At 40.6% G+C, this 22,017-nt stretch overlaps 1 protein-coding gene across 1 annotated transcript in view; it reads left to right on the forward strand.

The window, feature by feature from the left end:
• The window catches only part of LOC126266603 (transmembrane protein 208-like), a 49,160-nt gene extending 31,861 nt beyond the window's left edge, over positions 1 to 17,299 (forward strand). Inside the window, exons 4-5 of the mRNA XM_049970926.1 lie at positions 1,653 to 1,737; positions 16,385 to 17,299. Coding sequence (XP_049826883.1) covers positions 1,653 to 1,737; positions 16,385 to 16,513 — 214 coding nt within the window. The 3' untranslated portion in view covers positions 16,514 to 17,299. The remainder of the gene's footprint in view (positions 1 to 1,652; positions 1,738 to 16,384) is intronic.
• Positions 17,300 to 22,017: the final 4,718 nt, after the last annotated feature.

The raw sequence follows: 22,017 nt of genomic DNA on the forward strand, positions 1-22,017 counted from the left end.
CCTTTTTGGTAAAAAACAACATGGCGGTTGTACCCCACCCACCATACTTGCCAGATTTGGCATCTTGCGCCTGTGCGCTATTCCCAAAACTGAAACTCATGTTGAAAGGCCTTCGGTTCAACACTCTAGAGAGGATTCAAGAACCATCACTGGCAGTGATAAGCACCCTCAAAGATAAAGACTTCCAGAATATGTTTGACCAGTGGCAGAAGCACTGGGACTGGTGTGTACATTCAACGGGAACTACTTCGAGGGTGACGGTGGCCATTAGGCCAAAGGTAAGGTTTTCAACAGATGGCAGCACCAATCCCGAACATTTTGGATAGCATCTCGTAGCTGCTGTTAAAAATAAAGAAGAGGTTGCTATTTCCAAATAAAAATATTCAGATTTTGCTTATCTACTACTGTATTATACAAGTGTTCAGAAAGTGTACAATATATAGGTTTAATTAAAAATTTTGGCAGTGTCTTGTCTGTTGTTCACTTTTTATCCTGTTATTTTTCATGAAAATATAAATCTTCTGCTCTAAGCATCCCTAGAAGACTGCTCTCTCTCTCTCTCTCTCTCTCTCTCTCTCTCTCTCTCTCTCTCTCTGCCTGCCTGCGTGCCTGCCTGCCTGCCTGCCTGCCTGTTGCTGGCGTTGATCGTTAATCCGTAACAGTCTCCGTCCGCCATGTTTTTGATCACAATTATCTTAAATCATGACATCTTCAATACACATGAATTCAGTAATTTGGCCTTGGAGAGACTGAAGTTCATTTATGGTACCTCCTCCTATACTGGGTCCTTGTATCCCCATAACAGTATAGAATCTTTGAGCTAACTATGCATTCATATTCACCTTAAACCATCCTCCAATCATGACACCAACTGCCTCTCTTGGCAATTCTGTGCATACAGATGGGTTTTAAGCTTTTATTTGTTCATCAATAATGAGTCCCTGCAGATTTAGTGTTTGAATAGGATGTGAAATATGAATTGTCAGACCTCACGAAGGGTTGCCTGTATAAAATTTTATTTAACTTTGCATTATAAGGCAGCTTTTCAAAGTTGTGTGGTTATAATTTTATAAACTTAGGATACGTACCATTCAGCTTTTAAAAAGTTTGGACCTGTAATCTTTTAAAGTGGTGACAATGTTTGCTAGATTTTCTGCAGAAAAATTTGTTATCTTTTCGGAAGTCTTTGTATTTTTAACTTAAACGCTACACTTTTACTTGTGGAATTCATAGGTGCTGATATCATGGTTTGCTTGTGCTTTCATTTGATAACTATCTATGTGTACAGATTGGAAAGGGTCGGCTTCATCTTTGGAATAAAATAACAGCCATTATTATGTACTTGTATTTATTACATAAAGGATATCTCTCATAATTATCTAATCATATAAAGCTAACCATAATCGTGTTTTATGTTAGCAATTTTGCACTTCTTGTTACACTCATTCCAGATGTCTGTTGACAAAAATAATCAGCACAGTTTTAACAGCTACATGTTTGAAGCAGACTACATTTAAATTTTTTGGAAGTATATTTGTGAGACCTCATCACTGAGAGCACATATCTAATCCAGAAAGTTTCCACTTTATGTTGCTCACCCTACATTAGTGTATTATATGACTGAATGTGCATATAATAATTTTCTTTTACAGGCATGTGAAGGATCTCTTAATTCTAACATCTGCATGCCAGATGCTGTCTATCTTTTCAAATTACTTTTGGCTGCTGTGGCTCCTGGTGAGTTTTTGCAAAAATATTATAACAATAATCTGAAACTTGTGCTTTCTTTTTTGCTCTGTAAAACCTGTAACTATTTCTATTGTTTTTAAAATGATGGCTGTCACATTAGAGAACATCTTTTCCTTCAATTAACTAATGGCAAGAAGTTAATTTAAGAATGGTGCATGGCAAAAGATAAGAATCCTGGAAAGATTTGTCTAGACCTAACATTTCATTTGCAGTGACTGAGTGATGTGTCACAAGCATAAGACATGTGATTTGTATTCAGTAGTTGGCTTCAAATCCCTGCCCAGCCAACCATATTAATGTTTTCTGTAATTTCCCCAAATCTTGGTTCCATTGAATAGGTCACAGCAATTCCCATTGTTTTGCAACTTAATTGAGTGTTCCAACTTTAATAATCACATACATGTAGGGATGCCCATTCTTCTTAATGCTGGGAATAAAATAAAGTCTGGCCAAGAAACTTTATGCACCTCTAGGATAGTATGAATGGGATATCATGGAAAATTTGTAGGGCTTTTTTTTATTTTCTGCAGTCAAGATGCCATAGACATAAATGTGAGAAATGACAAAAAAATGTTGTAGATACCAAAGGACAAAAACAACAAAATTCCACACTTGTTAGTGAAAAAAATTATATGATAACAGAAGTAGTACAAACTTTTGCCAACCATATGGAATTAATCAGAAATATATACCGATAGTAATGTGGTTCATTTTTCAAAAAACTTGAACATTGAAATTTGATTAGCCATGTAGATGATACACGTATTATAAAAGGAAATATCATTCTGCTCGTAAAAATGTCTGCAAGGTTCAGGGAAAATTGTGTTGTGTGAGAGCATCCAGATTTCTCCAGGTAGTTAAACAACACTCAGGTCTTGAGAGTAACAGTGTAGCCATGCACAGCAACTGCATATCTCTGCGAGGACATTTCTTCTGTTGTTTTTCATACAGTGTGCCAACAGCACATACAATATTAAAGCATGAAACATAATTATGTGAGATTACTCAAGCCACACAGCAACTGATGTTTTCACTATAATTGCCCACCTGTGAAGTTGAGAGAAAAATAATATTGGGTGAGAGAATTCAGATGGCTCATATGTTTTAACAAATACTTACATTTCATTAATTAAGTTGTAGTTCATGTACAGAAACTGGATACTGGTTAATTTCATGGTAAATGATTTGTGTATATCTGTTGATACAGCACCCATAGTATTAAAGACAGATCCGCGTCTGAACACTATTCATGTTTTATACCAACTGGCTTGTGTCCGCTGCGTTGCCTTCTATGTAGGACTGACCACCACATAGCTGGCAGAATGTGTAAACAAAACTTTTTAAGCTCTTACCTATGAAACGGAAACACAACTAGAATGAGTGAATTCATGGGACACTACCAATAGTAGTATAAAACACCATTTTATCCATTTGCTCTGGCTGACCAACTATCCTATCATCATAGACTACCTGTCCTATCCTCATAAGCCATGGTGCATATGCTGTGTGTCGTATATTTTGACTTATTGATTTACATTTATTACATCGAAAAATCCTATATCATATCAGATGATGCTTGGCTGAATAAAGATAAATCAATTTAAAAAATTATAAATAGGAAATTGTTGAGTTGATGCCAATAGTGAAACATGCAAAATTATTGAAAATATGTCTGCATAAAAAGACAAGATATCTCTCTCTCTCTCTCTCTCTCTCTCTCTCTCTCTCTCTCTCTCTCTCTCTCTCACACACACACACACACATACACACACACAAAACAACCCCCTCATACTATGTATTGGTAATGCGTGTCATGCGCTTTTGTGGTAAGTTATGAGGCAGAACAGGTGATTTGTATAGTCAGTGACATAATGGCGTTTTTCATTCAATCACAGGAGAATATGAAGTTTTTAATGTAACAACCCCCATTAACATACTAGGTGCTAGAGTGCAATCCAACTTAATTTTCGTAGATAACCATTTCCTTTGCAGGGACATACATACACTAATATAGTATAGTAAATATTTCATAATAAAATTCAGTCATTAGTGACATAGTTGTTTTTGTTTTGCTTTACCACTTTCAACAGATTGGTCTATGAGCTTCAGAAGCCTTCAAAATTTGGGATATTATAAGTTAGTAAATATATTCAAATTGGATGAAGGCCTAACACTTAAAACTGCATAACATTATTTTTTTTTAAATACTGAAGGCCTTATGTGAAAAAGTTCTTTAATTCAGGATGAAGACCTTAAGAGCAAAACAACACAACCTCAAAATCAGCTGAAGGCCCAACACGTAAAATTCAACAACATTAAAATTTTTAAAATCCCGAAGGCCTTGCTTGAAAAATTGCTGAATTGCACAAGAAGTACTGAGGTTACTGCACAGGGATACAGGGGGATGTCCTGCATGAAGGCACTGGCTCGCTGACACACGTACTGGCTGCGTATCAATGATAATATCGTGAGATCTGTCCGAGTCTGCATAGTATGTGCCTATCACCGAGCAGCAGCAGCACCACCACAATTATTTGCACCCTGGCATGTACCCTGCCATCCCTGGGACAGCATTGACATTGATTTTGCAAGTCTGTTTTTGGAATCAGTGTGATTGCTCATCATGGATGCATACTTCAAGTATCCGTATGTGGTACGCATGGTGTCACTGGCTTTGTCCAGGTTTTAGTCATCGAAGGTTTACCTCAACTCTCTGGCCTCTCATAATGTGCCCCAATTGACAGTGTTTGCCATCACAGAATTCCATATGGTCAATGGCATAAAACATATTCCATCCCTTTGTTCCATCCTTCCTCCAACAGTGAAGCAAAGCATCTCATTCAGACATTTAAGCAGCAAATGAAGAAAGTTGTCAAATCCCTTGCCACTTCATCGGCCCTAACCCACTTTTTGAGTACCTGTCACACTGTGTCAATTGCCGATCTTAGTCCCACTGAGCTACTTCCTGGGTGGCCAGCTGTGGACCCTGCTACATCTTCTGACACCACCTACTTCAAGACCCCACTCCCAGCTGTCCTAGTTACACACCTGGTGCGCCTGTGTGGGCCTGCTTCTACAGGTGACTGCGGCTTGGATCTGGTGACAGTACCAGAGACCCATGGGTGACAACTTACATTTGCCCAAATACAGAAGGGGCTTGAGCGCAATAACCACAACCAGCTCTAGCCCCGAGCACAGTGTCACACCCACTGCCACCTGCTTCCCACTGTCTTTTGGTGACCATGAGGCCCCAGACCTGGTGCCCCTGGCAACTGTCATCGACTGCCACAGGTGTGCTGACACTACCTCCTGTGTCCACGGGGGTCAGGGGAACCCTCCATTGACCTCACCTCCAGTGCCATCCGTATTAACACTGCATGAGCACCCTTTCTCCACACAACCAGCAGTGGAAGGGCATGGGTCTTCACCCATATCTTCTTTCTGACTCCCGCAGCAACATAGTCTCTGGCATGATGGACACACAATTTATGCAAATATTTTATCATGTAACACCTATTACAATTTCATGTTGACAAGAGCCTCTACCTGTGGGCATTTACTGGTGAGCATTCATTCTGAAATACGATATATGTAATCTGGGTGCTATCTAAAGCCATGGCTTGGGATGATTCTTGTTTTGTCAATTTTGTATGACAAGAGCCACTCGGCTTCTTCTAATCAATGTACCATCATGTGATGTAACAAGGCCTACTACTTCTGAAGAAAATATATTTTTCAACCTCATCATAGTCGGTTAAACTGTGATGTTTTTGTCAGTTGCAGAAAGATACCCAGACTCACAAAAGAATCTACATGCCAGTGATGTTTGTTGTAGGTGTTCAAGGAAAACTTGGGATGAATAGTCGTCATGAGCATCTGTAGGAGTATGCGCATAGGGACAGCTGAACCAGTCCAGAAAGGATAGCTCTGCTAGCACAACAGACAAGGTAGGGAAGGAAGCTACTATCAAACTGCAAGTGCGATCTGGCCCAGTGGACAAACAATGTCAGTGAGTGGTAGCTGTTCCACATGAACTTTCTTGATGCTTTCAATTCAGGAGTGGAGAAAAGATAGACCAAGTGACGAATGTTGAAACTTCATATTAGCACTGGGAATTGTCCACTAGTTACTCAGCATTGGTGCGGTGTAGGGTGTTGCCAGCTGAACAATAGGTAACCCAGAGGAAATGGAGAAGATGCTCGAAGATGATATCATTGAACATTCAGAGAGTCATTGGTCCTCTCCAGTGGTTCCTGTATAGGAGGAGGAGGTTGGCACTTGGGATTTCTGCATCAACTATATGCTGATGCCTGAACAAGATTGTGAAGAAAAATGTCTGTCCATTGCCATACATTAATGACAGTCTAAACTGCTTGAAAGGAACAAGTGTTTCCCAACTACGGACATGCAGCCAGGCTACTAGAAAATCGAGGTTGATGAACAGACTGTGAAATTACTGCCTTCGTAACTTCATCCAGCCTCTGATTTTAAAGTTACAGCTTTTGGATTATGTAATATTCCAGTCACTTTCAACTGTATGATGGACAACCTGCTTCAACATCTTAAATAGACTACATGTCTTTGCTGTCTGGATGACATTGTTGTTTTTTATAAGTCATTAAACTGCCTGACACACATTCAGACTGGAGGTGTCTGCTTTAATCTGAAAAAGTACCTCTTCATCACCAAAGAAATAAAAATGTTGGAGCACCAAGTGAATGGCAATGGATTGTGTCCTGATATGGAGAAAATAAGAGCAGTCACAGAGTTTCCAACACTTTGGCACATTCTCCTGTGAGAAGTTTCCTCGGATTGTGCTTGTATCCTCAGCGATTCATAAATGACTTCTGTATTAAGGCATGCACCTTACAAGAAATATCGCAGAGAGACACCAAATTTTCCTGGAACAAGGTGCAAGAAAGGTATTTCCTTGTGCATAAGGAGGTTCTAACGTCTTCTCCAGTTGTAGCATTGTATGAAATAATTCCAAGACAGATCTTTACACTAACACTAGCAGTTTTGGTATAGGGACAGTTCTAGTACAAATTCAGGAATGTGCTGAAAAAGTGATATATTATGCTTCCAAAGTATTCTTAAAGTCCAAGATGAACTACTCTGCAACAAAGAGAGATTGCCTTGAAGTTGTTTAGGCCTTTAACATATTCAGGCCTTATTTATTTGGCAAACCGTCCACCATTAGGATGGGCCATTGTTCTCTCTGCTGGCTTACTAGCTCGAAAGATCTATTGGATTGACTGACAAGATGGGCAATGAATATTCAGGAGTACGATGTCACAGTTGTGTACAAAAGAAAAAACAAACACAAGGACACCAACTACCTTTCAAGGAATCATGTGGTGAAACACAATAATGTGGATGAAATCTTGGTCATCATTGCATTAAATGACATTGCAGTTAAACAAAGGTTAGATCCAACATTGCTGAAAGCCATAGAAGACTAGGAGGAGGAGGAACCAAACATTGGAGAATTCCAGTTAATTAACAGAGCATTGTAGAAGAGCAATTAAAAGCCAATGGGGCAGTAGTGGCTGCTTGTCGTCATGGCTCATCTGCGGCCTGTCTCCTGAAATTTTTTCAGAATGCTCCAAAATCAGGTCACGTAGGTTTTGTGAAAACTTTGCACAGAATCAGACATAGCTATTACTGTCTGTTGTCCTACCTGTCTGTTAGAAACTATGTGAGCCATTGTAAGGAATACCACTGGTAGAGGCACATGCTGCAGTTACCTCTGGAGCATCTGGTACAAATGCCATGTGCAGCTGTGCCATTCCACCAAACTGGAATGGACCTCATGAAGACGGGCTCAAAGGTGACAAATAGGGATCAATGCCTTAATTACCTTCCCCACTACACTGTCACAAAAGCTATGTTGATTGCCATGAGAGGGAGTAATGCCGCAAGCCACAGTGCGTGCAGTGTGATGTAGTGTTTAGCATCACTGGTTGGCATGCTGCTGGTTGCTAGTTCAAACTTGACAACCAGCATTTTTTGTTATTTACTATTTATCATTCTGAAATGTTTTTGAAATGTCTTACATTTATAATGTTTGTATACAAAGTGTACAATTTGCTTCCACCGTTTTTTCCCCAACATTTGAGGCTTTAATGAAACAAATTGGTTACACATGTATCATTCAAAGTATTTTCAATCACTGGCAACTACTTTCTCCCATCTTTCAGCAGTGTACAAATCCCACATCGAAAAAATTGTTCATCTTTTGAAGCGATCCACGAATCGATCCAATTTGTGACTTCTTCATGAGATTGGAAGTTTTGGATAGCTAGGCCATATGCCATTGATCTAAACAGGTGATAGTCAGAGGGAGCAATGTCTGGAGAATACGGTGGGTGGGGTAGGACTTCCCATTTTAACGTTTCCAAGTACATTTTGACCTCTTTTGCAACGTGGGGTTGAGCGTTGTGCTGCAAAATCACTTTATCATACCTCTCTCTGTATTGCAGCCATTTGGCTTTTAATGCTCTGCTCAAACACATTAATTGTATTTGATAACGAGCACCTGTGATGGTTTCACTTGGTTTTAACACCACATAGTACACGATGCCGAGGTGGTCTCACCAATTGCAGAGCATGATCTTGGAGCCATGAATATTCAGTTTGGCCGTCGACGTGGAAGCATGGCCGGGATATCCCCATGATTTTTTGCGTTTAGGGTTATCGTAATGAACCCATTTTTCGTCCCTGGTCACAATGCATTGCAGAAATCCCTTCCGTTTTTGCTTCAAAGCAAGTGTTCACAAACACAAAAATGCTGTTCAATTCTCTTGGTTTCAGCTCACACGGGACCAAGTTCCTTCTTTTTGATTCAGGCCCATAGCCTTGAGATATTTTTAAATGTTTTGCTGTGTCACTCCCAGTAATCGTGCCAATTCTTCTTGAGTTTGACATGAGTCTTCACTCAGCAATGCCTCTTATTCTGCTTCTTTGAAAACATTCTCTCTTCCACCACTATGCCAGTCTACGACGTTAAAATCACTGTTCTTGAAGCTTTGAAACCACTCGTGACACATTCTTTCACTAATAGTGTTCTCACCATGTGTACTTGAGAGCATTTGATGAGACTCATCCAGTGTTTCCTTCATATTGAAACAAAACGGTAACACCTCCCGCAAATGAGGAGAATTAGGCTCATAAACTGACATTTTCAATCAAGAATAACTTTAAGATGCAGACAAAAATCGGTTAATGTTTGAATGAGGGTATGTTGACTTAGGTCCAAGCTGACTGCCTGACGTCTACAATCTGTTTCTTTCTACCGCTACTTACCGTTGTTTCCACCTATCGGCAAGCGGCAAAAGCAAAGTTGTACACCTTTTATTTTACAATATTCTATGTTTATATTGATAGAGTGATGTGGAGGGTGTGGTGAGTCAACAGGCACAATGAGAAAGGCTGCTAAAATATTAAGCTTTCGAGCAAAGTCCATCTTCTGAAATAGAAAAAACACACACACACACACACACACACACACACACACACACACACACACACTCACACTCATTTCAGTGTCTAGGCACAGAGACTGTGTATTTTTGAGTCGTGCTTTATGTGAATGTGTGTGTGTTTTCCCATTTCAAAAGATTCACTTAGTCTGCACATTGTTGTTGTTTCATCCAGGATTGTCTATTGTTTGTATAAATACATGTATCCTCAAATGTTTGATGTTTGTATAAGTAGCTGCACTGTCCATACAGGAATTCAATTCTGTTCTGGCTGTATGTTGATGTCAGTAATAAACGTGCTTTGCATTCTAAGTGTTGTACTTCATTGATGACCTTGCCTTTGGATATGGATGTGATGGTGGTTTCAGCGTGACAATATTGTTAGTGATCATGATTTATATTGTATATTGGGGATTTGCTGTTGGTTAAGGAAAAGGAGCCAACTATCAGTGTAAATAAATTTAATTTATCATATGTAAATGTGTGAAAACAACCATTAGCCATTAGTATACAATCACTGAGATAGCTATAACAATAAAAGGTCTGTGATTACACAGAGTGAGCCATTTAGGATGGAATGATGCATAAAACTAGTTGTAAGAGAGGCAGATGGCACAGTGAGATTCATTCAAAGAATCATAGTGAAATATAATTTAGTTATGAAAGTAGCAATGTATGAAAAATTTGTCTGACAATTTTTCAGTGTTGTGTTTCAGTATTGAGCCTTTTGCTTTTACAATTAATAGGAGACACTGAACAGTTGAAACTCCAGGTAGGAATATCAACAATGTAGGAAAAGACAGACTGCTACTTACCGTAAAGAAGACACATTAGGTTGCAGACAGGCACAATTGAAAGACACTAATGTAAAGTATCCACGGGTGTACTGCCGGTCTATAGTGTCCAACGGGCACAATATTTCGGCGATCAAACATGTCGCCATCATCAGGTGAACTGACGGACTGAGCTCCTGTGAACGTGCCGGCATGGAGATCCGTACGCTATGGCTGCTCAGGGGGAACTGGGTTCGGTCGCGGCGGCGGCCGATTTAAATACCCTCCGCCCGCGGCGCGCTCCCTCCGCCGTCCGCGCCCCGCGCCACGGTCTCGCGGTGGAACAGATTGCGACGGCGTCTGAGATGACGTCAGTGTGATGGCTCTGTCCGCCGTGGTCGTCACAACTATGCGTTTGCTCGATTTACTCTTCATTAACCAAATCGCTGGTTCCCAAGCCTTGCTAAGATTATAGCCACAGTCACGGTTTATGAGGTAGTCATTGGTGCGAATTTCGATGGCCTCTCTAACAACGCTGTCCCAGTATCTCGACGTCTGTACCAGAATCCTCGTGCGGTCATACTCCATAGCGTGATTTTCCGACAAACAATGTTCAGCGACCGCCGACTTGCTCTGACCAATCAACTCTAGCGACTCTCGCAGGGGTACCCTCGTAAACAAGGAAACGACGTCAAAACTCACCATGATATCTGACTCATCCAACCTTAGGCTATCAAGGTGTTTAACAAAATCCACGGAATTACGGATGTGATGAGGGCATTTACCCACATAAGGGCTTAATATTCCCGTCAGGTATTTGGCCAACAAATATGTAGGTGCCCTGATGTTGCTGACAATGGGGCGTAATGGTACCCCCTCTTTGTGAACCTTCGGGAGTCCATATAGTCTAGGCGGTACCGGACGTTGGGGTAACAATTTCTTAGCGTCACCCTCCGGTAAATTGGTCAGACGATGCGTACTGTCGAGGATCGATGCCGTGAACACCAGAGACACACTCGACTAATGTATCCGAGCAAGTCGGCGGTCGCTGATAATTGTTTGTCGGAAAATCACGCTATGGAGTATGACCGCACGAGGATTCTGGTACAGACGCCGAGATACTGGGACAGCGTTGTTAGAGAGGCCATCGAAATTCGCACCAATGACGACCTCATAAACCGTGACTGTGGCTATAATCTTAGCAAGGCTTGGGAACCAGCGATTTGGTTAATGAAGAGTAAATCGAGCAAACGCATAGTTGTGACGACCACGGCGGACAGAGCCATCACACCGACGTCATCTCAGACGCCGTCGCAATCTGTTCCACCGCGAGACCGTGGCGCGGGGCGCGGACGGCGGAGGGAGCGCGCCGCGGGCGGAGGGTATTTAAATCGGCCGCCGCCGCGACCGAACCCAGTTCCCCCTGAGCAGCCATAGCGTACGGATCTCCGTGCCGGCACGTTCACAGGAGCTCAGTCCGTCAGTTCACCTGATGATGGCGACATGTTTGATCGCCGAAATATTGTGCCCGTTGGACACTATAGACCGGCAGTACACCCGTGGATATTTTGATTATCAAATACGCTGGGAGAAACTCAAGAATCACATCATACACCTTTACGGGGAGGAGATGTATCGCAGCATGAAGAAATTTGAAAAGTTGCGCCACCGTAGATGTCGTTTGCTAAGTACTCTTGCCTTTCTAAAGAGATGTCGTTCCGAGAATGTTGTTCCAAATTTTGCTAAGGTTATGCATCACATCGATTCTGCAGCAGCTAAGAGAATCAAGAAACGAGCCAGCCTCGCATTGGTACGTGAGAGAGTGCAATTCACCCGCCGGAGCTTTGAGTTTGTCTCACAGGAATTACTCAGATTACATTTGCAACTGGCTACTAAGTTCACTTCTTTTTCTTGGGATTGGATTGATGGTGTCACCTGGGTGTCAGCTGATTCCGCTCATAAGAAGGCTACGGGACGTCAAACAGCTAAGTTCTCACGTCTCCTTGACAAACCATCTCTGCAAGTTCCGTGCAAGACTGTCATCAATTTGAGTGGCATGGTGTTGAGTGATGATGCGGTCTCGGTTTTGCAGAAAGGTCTCAACTTCGCTCCCACCCCCATGTTCACTCCGGTCGCAGAAATTGTTAGTGCTGTTGAACAGGTTGCAGCTCGACTTCCGCCAGAATCAGCCGAGGAAATACGTCGTGAAACTTGTCGTGCGTTGACGAAATCCAAGCCGATGAAGTCAAATATCAGCAGTAAAGAGAGGGCGGCCATTCGTGATCTGAGGGAACGCTCTGAAATTGTTGTCTTACCGGCTGACAAAGGCAATGCTACAGTTGTTGTCTCCCGTAAGGACTACACTGATAAGATGCAGAGCCTGCTAAATGACGATTCCTACCGGAAGATCAGCGTTGACCCTACAAAGAAGGTGGAGAACAAGACGAGGGTTCTTCTCAAGGACGCAGATTTACCGGAGGGTGACGCTAAGAAATTGTTACTCCAACGTCCGGTACCGCCTAGACTATATGGACTCCCGAAGGTTCACAAAGAGGGGGTACCATTACGCCCCATTGTCAGCAACATCAGGGCACCTACATATTTGTTGGCCAAATACCTGACGGGAATATTAAGTCCTTATGTGGGTAAATGCCCTCATCACATCCGTAATTCCGTGGATTTTGTTAAACACCTTGATAGCCTAAGGTTGGATGAGTCAGATATCATGGTGAGTTTTGACGTCGTTTCCTTGTTTACGAGGGTACCCCTGCGAGAGTCGCTAGAGTTGATTGGTCAGAGGTTTGACGAGAATACCACTGAACTTTTTAGGCATGTCTTGACTTCCACGTATTTTCTTTTTAATGGAGAATACTACGAACAAACGGAGGGAGTCGCCATGGGTAGCCCACTCTCACCGGTGGTGGCGAATTTGTACATGGAGAACTTCGAGGAGGAAGCCCTGTCGTCATCCGAATGGAAACCTACTTGCTTTTTCCGTTACGTAGACGACACGTTCGTCATCTGGCCACATGGTATGGATAAACTCCTTGACTTCCTTATACATCTAAACTCCATACACCCCAACATCAAATTCACTATGGAGACTGAAAAGGAGGGTAAATTACCTTTCCTTGACGTCTTGGTCAGGAGAAGGGCTGACGGCACCCTAGGTCATGGGGTGTATCGAAAGACAACACACACTGATCTGTATTTGCACGCAGACAGCTGCCACCACCCTTCACAGAGGAATGGGGTACTTAAAACTCTAGTACATAGGGCGCGCACTATCTCTGACACAGAGAGTCTACCCCAGGAATTGGAACATCTGAGAACTGTGTTTCGAAAAAATGGGTACTCAGAGTGGCAGATCCAACGTGCTCTCCGCCCAACCACTGCAGCACAACCTGTTGATATGGATGAAGTCACGAGGGAGGAGGTAGGCACTGCATTTATTCCATACACAGGCGCACTCTCGGGGAAAATCGCCCGCATTCTGAAGAAACACCGTGTCAGAACTGTGTTTTGTCCTCCGAATAAAACTCGTGCACTGGTGGGGAGCGCCAAAGATGACCTCGGTTTGAGGAAGGCTGGCGTGTACCAGATTCCGTGTCAATGTGGCAAGTCGTATATTGGTCAGACGATGCGTACTGTCGAGGATCGATGCCGTGAACACCAGAGACACACTCGACTAATGTATCCGAGCAAGTCGGCGGTCGCTGAACATTGTTTGTCGGAAAATCACGCTATGGAGTATGACCGCACGAGGATTCTGGTACAGACGTCGAGATACTGGGACAGCGTTGTTAGAGAGGCCATCGAAATTCGCACCAATGACTACCTCATAAACCGTGACTGTGGCTATAATCTTAGCAAGGCTTGGGAACCAGCGATTTGGTTAATGAAGAGTAAATCGAGCAAACGCATAGTTGTGACGACCACGGCGGACAGAGCCATCACACTGACGTCATCTCAGACGCCGTCGCAATCTGTTCCACCGCGAGACCGTGGCGCGGGGCGCGGACGGCGGAGGGAGCGCGCCGCGGGCGGAGGGTATTTAAATCGGCCGCCGCCGCGACCGAACCCAGTTCCCCCTGAGCAGCCATAGCGTACGGATCTCCGTGCCGGCACGTTCACAGGAGCTCAGTCCGTCAGTTCACCTGATGATGGCGACATGTTTGATCGCCGAAATATTGTGCCCGTTGGACACTATAGACCGGCAGTACACCCGTGGATATTTTGATTATCAAATACGCCGGGAGAAACTCAAGAATCACACTAACGTAAAGCTTCGGGCCAAAGACTTTGTCAGCAAGAGAATCACACACACACACACACACACACACACACACACACACACACACACACAACACGCATGACCACTAACTCCAGTATCTCGGGCCAGAATACAACCCTTACGTGGAATGCAAGCTGCAATCTGGAGAGGGGGAGGATGGATAGCAGTGCATGGGTAGGGATAGACGAATGCTGTCTGGTGAGTGTGCAGGGACTATACTCCCAGCAAGCACAGCATCAGGAGGTAGTGGGGCAGGCAGGTGATGAAAAAGGAGCAAAAAGAAGAGGAGCAGGGCAAGATGGGTGAATGCGTTGCCACAGGGCTGCAAATAAACACATGGGAGATGAGAATGGGGTGGAGATGATGGACAAAGAGGTTGGAAACTGTTGGATGGAAGGTGTGGGGACAGTATGTTACAGTAGGTTGAGGCTGGAATAATTACGGGAGAAGAGAAATTGTTGTAAGGAGAAATCCCATCTGCACAATTCAGTAAAGCTTGTGGTGCAGGGAAGGATCCATATGGCTCAGGTAGTGAAGTAACCATTGAAATTAAGTTATCCTTACAATACATTATCCATTCCCATAATTATCCCGGGCTCAACCTATGGTAAAATACACCCTCCACCCAACAGTTTCCACCTCCTCTGTTTGTCGTCTCCTCCCCATTCTCATCGCCCACCCTTTTTATTTGTAGTCCTCTGCCAACACAGCCACTCATCTTCCTTTGCTCCTTTTTTCCCCACGTCTCTGCCCCTCAACCTCCTGACGCTGCACCTGTTATTAGTTGAGTCCTTGCAAATTGAACAGTTGTGAATTTTGCAAGGATTTGTTCATTCAGTCTTAGTAGCTCATGTACCTTAGACAGAACTCGGTGAGCCACCAGGCACCTCACTTGCGCCATTGCCCATATTCATAAATGGCTCATGTGAATTGCAGATTTGTAACTTGTGAAGTTAACACTGGCTTCTCACTTGAAATAATTTTCAGAGTGCCATTTGATTGTAATTGAATTCATCCCAGTGACGTAAGCATATGGCACAGTAAAATCACCTCTAACAGAAAAGTACTCAGAGCAGATGCTGAACAATGCCTGCTTGCCCTGGCAACAAGCCTTCAAAGGACTGACTGGATTTGAGGAGTAATGCAAAGAATTATTTATGTGGTACCACTTTCAGTGCAAAACACACAAATGGATTATCAAATGGTATTTTCTTATAATTAGTGCAGTTTTACTTCCAGATCATTCCGGATGGCAATCAGAACATAACATAATATGCGTGTCTATGGCTCAAACATTCTTTACCCTGGGTATTAATGACCAGGAATACTGTTAAATGATTTCATCCTTGTACTCAATAATATCTTGCTTTACAGTTTTTTAAAAACTCCAGTTTTAGTGTGCCATAAACTCTGCTATCTAAAACACCTACATACATACTGTGCAAGCCACAAAACGTGGTGTATGACACAGGGTACGCCGTACCGCTGCTAGTCATCCCCCCTCCCCGCTCCACTCGCAAATGGGGCTATGGGAAAAGGACTGCCTGTGTGCTTCATGTGAGTCCTGATTTCTCTTATCTTGTCCTTGCTGTCCTTACCCAAAATGTATGTTGGCAGCAGTAAGATTGCAAATGCTAGTTCTCAATATTGCTTTGTAAAAACCTCATCATCTCCCCTCCAGTGATTCCCATTTGAGTTCACAAAGCATCTCTGTAATATTCACATGTTGACTGAGCCTATGAGTAACAAATCTAGCACTACACCTCTGATTTGCTTCTATGTCTTCCTTTAATATGAACTAATGGGGATCCCAAACACTCGAGCAGTAATATAGAATGGGGTTGCAGAACTGTTCTATATGTAGTCTCTTTTATAAATGTACTATATTTTTCTAAAATTCTCCCAATAAACCAAAGTCAACCATTTGGCTTCCCTACTATCTACCTTAAGTGCCATTACATTTCATAGTTACAGTATTTGTAAACTCAGTGACAGTCTTCTGGCTATTTTCTCTCTTCATGTTGTGATAGGCAACTTGGTCGAAAAACATGTTTAGCTAATGAGATTTCTTTCTGCTATCTTTGCAGGCTCCCATAAGAGGTTTTTGGTTGCTGTGGGTTACAGTCCTGTCTCCGTGGTTCTTCCAACAGGCTCCGAGAGAGGAAATTGATGAAAAAAAGCAGAGGAAGCTGGAAAGAAGAATGAAGCGGCACTGAGACGCTTGCCTTTACTCTCTGAATTGTGATTCAAATTTTTTTACTTCCTTATTGTTGATGGTGATGGACAGCATTATTTTGCCTTACCAATTACTTAATACCTCATAATTGTATATAAAAGTATTTTTAAAATGAATAAATGAATTCATGTTATCATACAGTGACGGAAACATTATGAGACAGAAATGTTAGTGAGATTAAGTGTGCTTGTGGTATTTATATCTGTGACTGAAACATTTGAGATGACCATAAGCCTGCTGATAAATGAATATATGAGTGTAAGCTATATAAATCCAATAAGATAAATTTTATGTCAGTTTGACATCTAGGTTTTTGTGTATGCATTGAATGACAGCAACATCAGGTGCACAAATAACAGTAAAGTCCTGGTTGTGAGCAGCAATGTAATATCATGTGTAATGTAAGATTCATAATGTGCAGTGCCTTAGTATTGCTTAATGTACAATTCTGTAATGTGCCTATGTGAGACACATACTGATAGAACACGTAAGCTCTACATTTGTGCTACTTCAAACTGGCATTTATGCTCCTTTCTTTGTATGACGATTTCTGTATACTAGATCATCATGTAAGATACTGATGCAAGAGAAATTATACACATATTGATTCCTAACACTGAAGTTCATATTTCCAGGTTTGTTATCAGTACAAGTTTTTCGTACATCACTAAATTCATTGTCAAAGAGACCAGTAGCTATTCAACAATCAATAGAAAGTATGACAGAATGCCCTTGTGTTTTTTATCATTAAAAATCTGTCACTTCACATGTTGTCCTTTTTTGCTCACAGTAACCATACTTCCAAGCCTTTTGGTTCCCTTTAATCATGTGTCATAAAAGTGCTCTGTTATGATTTAAAATTGTATCATGTGGAAGAACAAGACTTGCTCTTAAAATAAGAGTCAGTGAACTCTGTTTTGTTCACTGTTTCATTTCAGTGTTATTTATATTATAAAAATAAAATGAAAATTGATTCAAATGAAAACTGTAGTCAGATTTTGATCCTATAATTTGTTTCTTTTTGTGTTTTGACTAAAATATGAAAAGATTGTCATTTAGTCATGTGTATTTTTATTTATTTGTATGAAAAACAGGTTCTTTTACTGCATTCAGGGAGAAAAGTTCTATCTTCTTATGTTATAATTTTGGGGTTATACGTGAATTTTAATATCTGAAATCTTAGATCATAGGATTGGATATCTGCAATGTGGATTGTAAAATTCCCCCCCTCCAGTGGGAATTTAGGAAGTACCCCAAGTTTCACAGAAGCAGCAAAGCTGATAAAGAGTATCTCTGATCCTAGGGATGTAGTAGTTTACTAAACTCAGGAATTCTGGTAACCACTGTGGATGAGTACAGAGAAAGTTGTTGAGTGCAAATGTTGCTTAGTTTCAGATGGTGTCTGCCTTATTAAGAGCCAGTTTAGGAAAAATGAAGAAGTTGCAGAAGCTAACATGAATATGAGACCACATTGTTCCAGTCTTCTTCTTCGGTTTCTCCTCTTGGTCAACTTGCCACTTGTGAATTTTGGATCTGAAGATTTCCCTGTCTCGGATATCCTCTGGTGTAACTCTTGCTAGTTTCAGATCTGTTTTGATTTCACCAATCCGTTTCATTGGGTCTGTTTTAGGTGTACTCCTGTTTTCATAGAATTCAACTATTTGCTTTGTAAGTCTGTCCAGATTCATTCTTTTGATGTGTCCATAGAATCTTAATCTGTGTTTTCTAATGTCACTGTGAATATTAGAGTATTGTTTGGTTTCCTGATGCCTCCGAGCCGATTCTGTTCATCTACAAGTTTTGGGCCTAAAATTTTTCTTATGATCTTCTGTTCTTTTTTCTGAATGTTTTCTATGTCTGTTTTCCTGTTTTAAATTAGTGTCTCTGATCCATATAGGCATTCTGGTTTTATGACGGTATTGTAATGTCGTAGTATTGTGTGCTTGGATACACATTTTTTATTGTAGGTATTTTGAGTGAGTCGATAAGCAATGTCCATCTTTTGGCATCTGACGTCATTGGCTTTCGTTTCTATTCCAATTTCCTGAATTGTTTCACCAAGATATTTAAATTGTGGGACTCCATGAATTTTGGTGCTTGTTTAGTGCAAGTCATATGTTCTATCTTTTCAAAAGATAAAGATACTTGCAGGCCAACTTTTTCCGCAGTCTCTTTCAGGAGTTCAATCTGTTTTTCGGCTGTTGAAACATCGCGAGTTAAGATGGGTAGATCGTCTGCAAATGTTAAGCAATCTATTGTTAATTTTCCTCTGCCGAGAGTAATTGATTGGTCAGTCGTAAGGACTGGTTTCAGTTTGTGCCATTCTTGTATCCCCTTTTGAAGGACACAGTTGAACAGTAGTGGAGAGAGTCCATCTCCTTGTCTTACCCCTATTACATCAGAAAATGTTCAGAGATTTCCCCCATAAATTTGACTTTTAGATGTTGTGTCTATCAATGTCTGTTGTATGATTGCAAGTGTTTTCCTATCTGAACCCTGTTCTTTTAATATTTTGAATAGTGATTGACAATCAACTGAATTGTAGGCTTTTTTTAAAGTCAACAAATGTGCAAACTACATCTTTGCCACTTATTATCTGATGTCTTAAGATTAGTTTTTTAAGTTAAGAATTTGCTCTGGACATGAACAGCCTGGTCTGAATGTTGCCTGATATTGTCCAATTTTTGGTTCTAGTTGCTGTTGTGCTGTATCAAGAAGGCATTGGGATAGAATTTTGTAAGCTACTGATATCAGTGAGATTCCCCTATAGTTGTTTACATCTGATCTATGTCCTTTCTTGTGTAGAGTATGAATTAATGCATTTTTCCAGTTGTCTGGAATTCATTCTGTTTGCCAAATTTCTTGTATTATTTCGGTGATTTCCTTTATAGTATTTGGGCTGCTGATCTGAGGATTTCTGCTACGAATCCATATTCATATATTATTTTTAAGACTTTTGATCTGTTGGGTTATTTCCTCTACACCCGGTGATAATGAGTTTGGGTTTTGTGGATTCAGTTTCCTGAGGTGGAAATCTTTGTGTTAGTTCTGGGCAGTTCAGCAGTTTTTCAAAATATCTTGTAAGTTCTTCACAATTTTCTTGATTGTTCTGTCCAAATTGCCCATTTTCTTTCTTGAAGCAAAGATTTTGCAGCTGATATCCTGTGAGTTGTGTTTTGAAATTCTTGTAAAAATTTCGCAAGTTGTTTCTTCTTCTTCTTCTTCTTCTTGTTATTATTATTATTATTATTTATTATTATTATTATTACATTCCTTACTCGGACGTTATGTCTGGTTAAAAATGGAAAGTGATGCAGACCTTGATCAAGCGTGACTTTCTTTTAACTGTACGGTATATGTTACATTGCATTTAGGAACTTTCGGGTAATTGAACATGTATCAATAATTGCAGATTTCTGTAGTTGTATATATACATTTGGATGTAGCTGTATTGCGTTGATGTACTGGTGGATATTGTGAGGTATGACTCCTGTAGTTGATAGTATAATTGGTACAATGTCAACTTTATCCTGATGCCATATGTCCTTGACTTCCTCAGTCAGCAGGATGTATTTTTCAATTTTTCCTCCTGTTTTCTTCTGTATATTTGTTGTATTTGGTATGGATATTTTGATTAGTTGTGTTAATTTGTTCTTTTTATTGGTGAGTATGATGTCAGGTTTGTTATGTGGTGTTGTTTTATCTGTTATAATGGTTCTGTTTCAGTATAATTTGTATTCATCATTCTCCAGTACATTTTGTGGTGCATACTTGTATGTGGGAACATGTTGTTTTATTAGTTTATGTTGTATGGCAAGTTGTTGATGTATTATTTTTGCTACATTGTCATGTCTTCTGGGATATTCTGTATTTGCTAGTATTGTACATCCACTTGTGATGTGATCTACTGTTTCTATTTGTTGTTTGCAAAGTCTGCATTTATCTGTTGTGGTATTGGGATCTTTAATAATATGCTTGCTGTAATATCTGGTGTTTATTGTTTGATCCTGTATTGCAATCATGAATCCTTCCATCTCACTGTATATATTGCTGCCTTTTCTTAGCCATGTATTGGATGCTTCTTGATCGATGTGTGACTGTGTTAGATGATACGGGTGCTTGCCATGTAGTGTTTTCTTTTTCCAATTTACTTTCTTTGTATCTGTTGATGTCATGTGATCTAAAGTGTTGTAGAAGTGGTTATGGAATTGCAGTGGTGTAGCCGATGTATTTATATGAGTGATTGCTTTGTGTGTTTTGCTAGTTTCTTCTCGTTATACAAAGAATTTTCTTAAATAGTCTACCTGACCATAATGTAGTTTTTCCTTTCCGCTTAATGTGAATCTTTCTGTTGCTGAATGTATGTGATGTATTCTATATTTGTGGCATTGTGATCATGTAAGTGTGTTGAGTGCTTCTAGGTCTGTGTTACTCCATTTCACTACTCCAAAGGAGCTTTTGTCTTGTTACTTGCTGTCAGTTCTCTTTTCAGTATTTTTGTCAGTCTTTGTCTATATTTTTCTTTTAGTTATTCTTTAATATTTGTATTATCTATTCCTATTTTTGTCTGCATCCTAGATATTTTTATAGGCATCTGTTTTTGCCATCGCTTCTATGCAGTCGCTGTGGTTTTCCAATATGTAATCTTCTTGTTTAGTGTGTTTTCCCTTGACTATGCTATTTTTCTTACATTTGTCTGTTCCAAAAGCCATATTTATATCATTGCTGAATACTTCTGTTATCTTTAGTAACTGGTTGAGTCGTTGATTTGTTGCTTCCAGTAGTTTTAGATCATCCATGTATAGCAAATGTGTGTTTTTGTGTTGGTATGTTCCTGTAATATTGTATCCATAATTTATATTATTTAGGATGTTGGATAGTGGGTTCAGAGCAAGGCAGAACCAGAAAGGACTTAATGAGTCTCCTTGGTATATTCCACGCTTAATCTGTATTGGTTGTGATGTGATATTATTTGAATTTGTTTGGATATTAAGTGTGGTTTTCCAATTTTTCATTGCTGTGTTTAGGAACAGTATCAATTTAGGATCTACTTTGTGTATTTCCAATATTTGTAGTAACCATGAGTGGGCACGGTATCAAAAGCTTTTTGGTAATCAATGTATGAATAGTGTAGCGACCTTTGTTTAGTTTTAGCTTGATATGTCACCTCTGCATCTATTATCAGTTGCTCTTTACATCTTCGTGCTCCTTTGCAACAGCTTTTTTGTTCTTCATTTATAATTTTGTTTTGTGTTGTATGTGTCATTAATTTCTGTGTAATGGCTGAAGTTAATATTTTGTATATTGTTGGTAGGTATGTTATGAGGTGATATTTAGCTGTGTTTGGTGTGTCTGCTTGATCTTTAGGTTTCAGATAAGTTATTCCGTGTGTAAGTGTATCAGGGAATATGTATGGGTCTGCAATGTAACTGTTAAAGAATTTAGTTAGATGTGAATGTTTTGAGGTGAACTTCTTTAGCCACA

Source organism: Schistocerca gregaria, chromosome 4 (genome assembly GCF_023897955.1).
Source record: "Schistocerca gregaria isolate iqSchGreg1 chromosome 4, iqSchGreg1.2, whole genome shotgun sequence".
Taxonomy (NCBI): Eukaryota; Metazoa; Arthropoda; class Insecta; order Orthoptera; family Acrididae; genus Schistocerca; species Schistocerca gregaria.